The 7781-nt window shown below is 47.0% G+C and overlaps 1 protein-coding gene across 1 annotated transcript in view; it reads left to right on the forward strand.

The window, feature by feature from the left end:
- Positions 1 to 5955, forward strand: part of LOC101649577 (putative tetratricopeptide repeat protein 41) — a gene marked incomplete at its 5' end in the record, with an annotated part of 87030 nt that extends 81075 nt beyond the window's left edge. The window contains 2 exons of the mRNA XM_030885850.1: positions 5068 to 5194; positions 5280 to 5955. Coding sequence (XP_030741710.1) covers positions 5068 to 5194; positions 5280 to 5955 — 803 coding nt within the window. The remainder of the gene's footprint in view (positions 1 to 5067; positions 5195 to 5279) is intronic.
- Between the last annotated feature and the right edge of the window lie 1826 nt (positions 5956 to 7781).

Consider the following 7781-nt stretch of genomic DNA (forward strand, 5'->3'; position numbering starts at 1 on the left):
ATGTATGTGTGTGTGTGTGTGTGTGTAGAATGGGGCAATGATGAGCATGTGTGTGTGTGTGTGTGTGTGTGTAGAATGGGGCAATGATGAGCGAATCTTGAGCATGATGAGCTTGTTTCCCGAGTGTGTATGTGTGTGTGTTGGTGGCACTGCAGAATGGGGCAATGATAAGTGAATTTTGAGCATGTTGAGCTTGAACTTCCCGAGTGGATGTAGTCCGTTGTTGTGAGGTGCCCACGCGTCGGTTCTGACCCTGAACGACCCCCAGAACCACAGAACCAAACAGCGCTCACTGTGGCGGTCACTGGGTCCAGCCATCTGGTTGAAGGCCTTCCTCCTCCTCGCTGACCCTGCCCTTGACCGAGCGTGATGTTCTTCTCCAGGACTGCTCTCTCCATTTGTCTGTGGAGACAAGCGGTCAGTGTGTTGTCCTGTGATGCCTGTGTGTTGCTGCGATGCTGGAAGCTATGTCACTGGTATTTCAAGGGCCAGCAGGGTCACCCAAAGGGAACAGCTTTTAGCGGAGCTTCCAGACTCAGAACAGACTATGCGGAGGGAGGGAACCAGCTGCCCACGTTGGAGACAGTAGCCGCTGAAACCTTCATGCACAGCATGTATCCCGTAGGCAGTGGAGTATATGCATTTGGTTCTTAGGAGCTAGAGGACCGAGCTGGAGACAGCCCAGCTGGGAGTCACCAGCTACACCTGGTGGCTCACCTGCAGAATGGATGAAGATTCAGCAAGCAAGAGTGTTAAGACAAAAAAAATGGCAGGAGATAGAACTTGGGATAACGTCACTGTTTTGAACGGTGGGCAGAGGAACAGGTAGGCCAACATGAAGGGCTCAAGAGGCAGGATGATGTCAGATAAAACACAAATCCAAACATGGGTAGTGTGTTAGTCTGGGTACTTCAGAGAAACAAATCCACAGAAACTCATGTATAAGAGAGAGTTTTATATAAAGGTTAAGTGCAGATCAAGAAAACATCCCAACCCAGTGCTGCCCAAGCTCACAAGTCCAACATTAACCCATATGTCTGACACCAATCCACAAAGTCCTCCTCCATCTCACAAAACACACACTATGATGCCAACTGCAGGAGGAAAGCCAAGTCAGTGAATGTATAAGCATCTCAGCGCTGGCAGGGGTCTCCACAAGGCTGCTCCAGCACCCAGGGCTGCATCAGGGTAGGTCCATGTGGCTTTTCCTTTGGGATGTCTTGCAGGAAGTGAGCCTTGCCAGCTGAATCAGGGGACTGGCTAAGGCAGCTGCACCCTGTTCCGACCATCACAAAGCAGGAGACCCGAGAACTCGAAAGACCTCAAAAGGCGAGGCTTACTGAGCCATTTATCCCCCTACCCTTCAATTAATCCCACATGTGTTTATCAGCCAGTTTGGCACAATCAACTTTAACTAACTCAGGTAGGGAGAAACTTTATTCAGAAAGACGAGAAGGGAGTATATTAGAAGTGAGGGAGGGGTACCACCTTAATAGAGAGAGCACTCCGTCTAAGCAGAGATATGCAAGCATCTCACAGAACTAGGGAAAGGAGTGTTTTATTTTATAGCAGTGGTTCTCAACCTTCCTAATGCCTCGACCCTTTAATACACTTCCTCATGTTGTGGTGATCCCCCAACCATAAAATTATTTTCATTGCTACTTCATAACTGTCATTTAGCTACTGTTATGAATTGAGCAACCCCTGTGAAAGTGTCGTTCGACCCCCCAAAGGGGTGGCGACCCTACAGGTTGAGAACCGCTGTTTTATAGAGACCAGGAATAAACAAGGCTAGGCCAAACCCAGGTGTGGGGAAGTGGGAAGAGTGGGTGACCTCATCACTATCTCTGAATATTTTCCATGGAGGTCAGGCTGGGAGGGGTCTTTAAAGAGGTAGGACATTGGTTCAAGTTCAGGGACTTGAGGAAAGGAGAGAAGGCTAACCACAGTTTGGTTAACAAGCACTATGTTTCTGATTGATCAGTGGGGAAAAAGATTCAGTTATTAATTTCTGAGCAGAGAAATGGGAGCCTGGCCTTGTCATGGGCTAGGGGCCATCCATGAATTTGATCTAAGCCATATGGGAGGAGGAAGCTATTTGCCTGAACACAGAGGGTGGGGGATCTCTCTACCCATGGCTGTTCCCTAGTATCACAGACCTCAGGTAAAATTCCACAGGAGGCCCACCGATCAACAAAATCATGGCAGCTGAGAGAGGAGAGGGTTCCAGCAGTCTGAGAGCTGACCCTTGTGTTTAGCAACATGGAGGTCACAGGGAACCTTCAGGTTGGGTAGAGTAGTAAGGACAAAAGGCTGCAAGATGAGGGACCCGTTCCGTTCCCTCCACCCCAAGACAGGTACATTTTGTACATGATCCATGGCATAAATTCAGCTCTTTGGCAATTGCCTCTTGTAAACAGGTAAATTGAACAAATGAATACCATTTGCAAATTAGATGATGAATTATGGCAGTTTTTCTTTGAATAATTTTTGGAGAGAGATATTAAATTACTCCCAATGGCACTTGGTAAAAGGTTTTCTCAATTTTTTATTTTGAAAACATTTCAAGCCTACAAGTAAGTTTTATGAATAGCATTGTGTTAGTCTGGGTCGACTAGAGAAACAAATCCATAGACACTCATATGTGTATAAGAAAGAGCTTTATAGCAAAGAGCAATTGTAAATGAAGAAAACATCCCAGCCTAGTCCAGATTAAGCCCATAAATCTGCTATTAACCCATATGTCTGATGCCAATCTATAAATTCCTCTTCAAACTCACATGCAATAATGCCGAATGCAGGAAGATCACAGGCCAGTGGGTGGAAAGTCTTGTGGATCCAGTGGAGGTGTAAGTATCTCAGTGCTGGTGTGGGTCTCCACGTGGCTCCTCTAGCTCCAGGACTCTAGCATAGCTCCATGTGCCTTGTCATCAGGAATACCAAACAGAGAGTCTGTGTGTCCTGCCTCCAGCGAGCTATTTATCTCTGTAGTGCCTCCAAATGAGGTCATCAAGCTGGGACCTGATTGACAGGCTAAACTCCACCCATTCACTCTTTTTTTTTTCTTTTCCCCTTCACTCTTAATAGTCTCAAATTGGCACCAGATTATGGAACTACCACAAGCATGATAAACACCGGGATAGTCTTCACCTGAATTCACCAACTGAGAACATTTTGCCATCGTCTGTTCTTTTACACATGTGCCCTCATGCATGTCTCTCTCTCTCTGTCTTACACACACACACACACACACACACACACACACACACACACACACACTTTCTGTACCTTTTCAAAGTTAGTTGCAGATGACACGTTTATCTCTAAATGCTTCACATGTCACTGAACTACAAGGACATTCCCCTCCGTAACCACAGTAAATTCACTGCCATCTAGTCAATTCCAACCCAGAGCTCCCGTATAGGACCCGAGAACTGTCCCACAGGGTTTCCAAGGCTGTAACAGTTTGGGAGCAGATTGCCACATCTTTCTCCTCGGGAGTGCCTGGAAGGTCTGCACTGCCTACCTTCTGGCTGCTCTATAACCACACCACAATGTTCAAACCCTGGGATTTAACCATGCACAAAACTTTATCTAATGGACAGCCCATATGCAAATCCCCTCTAATGTCCAGAACTTTCCTTTATAGCTGTGTCTTTTTTGGCCCAGGATATGTTCAGGGCTCTCCCATTGCATTTGGTGGCCATGTCTCTTAGTCTAAAACAGTGGTTTTCAAGCTCCCTTATGCCACGACCCTTTCATACGGCTCCTCGTGTTGTGGTGACTCCCAAACCATAAAATTATTTTTGTTGCTACTTCTTTTTTTTTTGAGTAATAATCTGTAAGCTGGCATGATACGCTACACAGCACTTTCTTTTTAAAATCATTTTATTAGGGGCTCATATGACTCTTATTACAATCCATACATACATCAATTGTGTAAAGCACATTTGTACATTCATTGCCCTCATCATTCTCAAAACATTTCCTCTCCACTTAAGCCCCCAGCATCAGGTCCTCATTTTTCCCCTCCCTCCCTCCTCCCCCCTCCCTCATGAGCCCTTGATAATTTATAAATTATTATTTTGTCATATCTTGCCCTGTCCGACGTCTCCCTTCACCCACTTTTCTGTTGTCCGTCCCCCAGGGAGGAGGTCACATGCAGATCTTTGTAATCGGTTCCCTCTTTCCAACCTACTCTCCCTCCACCCTCCCTGTATCGCCACTCACACCACTGGTCCTGAAGGGATCATCCGCCCTGGATTCCGTGTTTCCAGTTCCTATATATTTTGGTTAACGTTGAGTTCTAAAATTGATTGTAGTAATGATTGTACAACTCAAATATGATTGAACGATTGAATTGTATCCTATGTGGAAGAAGTGCCAATGAAACTTAAAATAAACAAGGGAAAAAAGGGAGATCAAAGGATAAGGGTTACATTTTAGCCTACCTCCAGCTGCCAGAATCCACTTTATGGTGCTTGCTGTTTGATAGTAAGGCTATTTATATTCCTGGGCTACAGTCAGACTTCATCCCTGAAAGACCTGGCAAATGGATTTGGCACTTCCACTCTCATCTTTAGTGCTCTTCTACCGTTCCTTCCCCCTGAGCTTGGATTTTATTATTTACAATCCTTGGATCACATCGGCTGGTGTGCTTCTTCCATACGGATTTCACTGACTCCTCTCCTCACTTTGGCGGCTGCTTGTTTTAAGACAAACCTTTAAGACCCCAGATACTATTCTCTCTGATAGCTGAGCACCACCTGATTTCTTCACCACTCTTTGCTATCACCCCCATATATCTTCAGAGATCTCCTCATGGGGGCGAGTCTTGAGTAGGTCCATGTCTTAAGAACTAATTGCTTTTATGTAAGCATTCATTCAAAATCCATTCATATAGCTACAGATTATATATGCCCCCGGTTTGCTTTAGGGGCATCATGATCGTTTTCGTTCAGTGCTTTTTCTTTTTTTAAAATGGCATTTTCTTCATCTCTTTCCAATGTGTGAAGCTAGGCGTAATTAAAAAAAATTCCAATATGATTATTTTCAAATACCCAGCAGGCCAATTATTGCTCAGTGACTCTTCTCATCACCTGACGATGGAGGCAGTGGGCTATTTGTACAGGTCCCTCGACTTAAGGACCACCTACCTGGGAGCGTCACATCCATCAATCCCCGGAATCGTGAAGTGAGTTTTTGTTTCCTGTCTCACATTGAGATATGGTCAATCATGCTCTGTATTTGACCTCTTGATACCTTTTGACCTTTCACAGCCTTCTCAAGGAAATCGAGCGGCCCCAGGGCAGGAGATACTGCCTTCCAGGCATATGCCAGCAATCCCCGGAGGGGTCCAGGAAAGGCAGCCCCCTGGGAAAGAACGTGCGGAAATTGACCTACCACAGCTCTCAGAGTTCCCGCACGGTGAGCTCTGCTTTGTGCCTGGATGCAGATCAGCTCCAGAGTGCTAAAAGCGCAGACATTGCCCTGCACCCGATTTTGGATGCATCTAAATGCATTTCTGGAAAAGAGAACAAGAACTTGAGACCCATTACTTGCATCCCCGTGAGGAAAAAGACCCGCCCGAAGACGCAAAATCATGTTGAACTATGGAACGGTCCCGAAAAAGAGACGTCGAAGAAAAAGAAACCCCTTTCCTCTAAGATTTTAGCGCTGGGTGAAATGAACAGCATAGCCAAGCTCTCCAGGCAAAGAGTGACTTCAACGACGGGCGGGAGCGGAACAGAGCAGATCACCACCATTTACCAGCACCCGCTGGTAGAGGCGCTCTGCTCCGGGAAGTCCCTGGATTCCATAGCTGAGCTCATATCAGAAAAGTGGCTTTTCCACAGCCCAGATTACAGTTTAACTCCTCAGAAGTATTTTTGGCAGAGGAAACCTCAAATGGATACAAAATTGTATCAGTCCCCAAGTAATACCAATAAAGAATGAAAACAATAATGAGCCCTTATAAATCTATGGTTTTTGGTTCCCCCCCTAACTCCCCCAATCTTGCTCTTTGCTTCAGATTCTCAACCTTCCTAATGCAGGTCCTCATGTTGTGGTGAGCCCCCCTACCCCAACCATAAAATTATTTTTGTTGCTACTTCATAACTGTCATTTTGCTACTGTTATGAATCGGGCCACCCTTGTGAAAGGGTTGTTCAACCCTCAAAGGGGTTGCGACCCACAGGTTGAGAACCACTGTTGAGAACCTTTCGATTGGATATTTCACACAGAACTGGTCATCGTCAAGGTGGCATAGTGGTTATGCATTGGGCTGCTAGTGGATAGGTCAGCCTTTCGAAACCTCCAGCTGCTCAGAGAGATGAGGCAGTCTTGGAAACTCACAGGGGGCAGTTGCATTCTGTCCTATAAGGGGCACTGTGAGTCGTCATCCACGGGAAGGCAGTGAGTTGTTTTTGTTTTTTTTTTAGTTTAGGAATTTGATGTTGTGGTCTCTTAAAACATTATAATGGATGTTAACTAAAAAGCAAATTTTCCATCAGTCACCTTTGGGAGGGAGATTAAGCAATGTTGATTCGACAGAGTGTCATTTCTAGAAACGGAGCACTGGTGGCAGAGTGGGTGACCTGGTGTGTAATAGAGCACAACTGTCCCATAGGGTTTTCCCGATGGTAATCGAACAAACTCACAGCAAACCATGTGCTCACCATGAGTCCCAGTCAACTTGATGGTCCCAGGTTCAGTTAGTTATTTGGTTAATTTTCCAGAAATAGATATCCAGGTCTTCTGTAGCATGGCTGGGCAGGTTTGAACCACCAATCTTCAGGTGAGCAGTCAAGTAAGTGCAAACTTTGCCTTGGCCCATGAGTTAAAACATTTGCTAATGCCTTGGGTTATTTACGCCCCTATCTATTTGACATATGGTTTGAGAGAGATTTCTGTGCCCCACCCAGCCTCTATCCAGCACCTACACAAAGGTAATCTGGGGCACCCAGGTATGACCTCACAGTCCTAGCCGCCCCCATATTCGCATCTGGGTTCTGGGTGGCCCGTGCAGGCTTTCCTATGAGAGCTGACTCGGTTGACTCTTATGTAGAAATGTGTGTGGTGGGTCTGCTGATCTGGTTTTGGTGAGACCACAGGTACCAAATGGCTGCAGCCCAGCTGGTCTGAGAGAAGGGGGAAGAGAATGTTCTGCTGGACAGAGGACCTCCAGTTTACCCTTCATATTAATTTGGGTCCCATGGGGCCGGTATATGACAGCTGACAGTAGGAATCCACGAGTCATTTGCTGTTAAATGTTTTGCCCTCTGACCTTGAAGCTAGACCTGGGTCACCTTTCTCAATCCCTGGCAGTAGTAGAGAGCAAACGGAGGGAATGAACACTTGCCCCTCTTCTTCCTGTCCCCGGTTCCTTTATAAAAGGGATTGAAGGGCAACGGGTGCGGGGCAGCTCTGTGCCTTCAATCAATCCCCAGAGACCAGGGCTACCCCCCCAGAATTCAGGCCTGGCCATGGCCCACACATAGAGATGGATCCAAGCGGGGTCCGGGCACGTTCCAGACTGGCGCTGGAGATACGGAGAGCTCCAGGCTACAGGGAGAGGTCACCTCCCGGAGGCTGGGTCACAGACTGCGGGGCAGAGGGGCGACAGTCGCAGATTGCAGTGTGGCAGAGATCCGCTGACATCACAGAGATGGCGTTTCGGGACCCAAGGCGGGCGACGAGCCGTCCCACTACGCGCGGTCCTGGCTGTGCGCACGATCGCCGCCAGCGTGGCAGGGTCTGGAGTGACAGCAACGAGGGTTGCG

This window comes from Echinops telfairi, unplaced genomic scaffold (assembly GCF_000313985.2).
Source record: "Echinops telfairi isolate 266 unplaced genomic scaffold, ASM31398v2 ScPeMD7_2;HRSCAF=8, whole genome shotgun sequence".
Taxonomy (NCBI): Eukaryota; Metazoa; Chordata; class Mammalia; order Afrosoricida; family Tenrecidae; genus Echinops; species Echinops telfairi.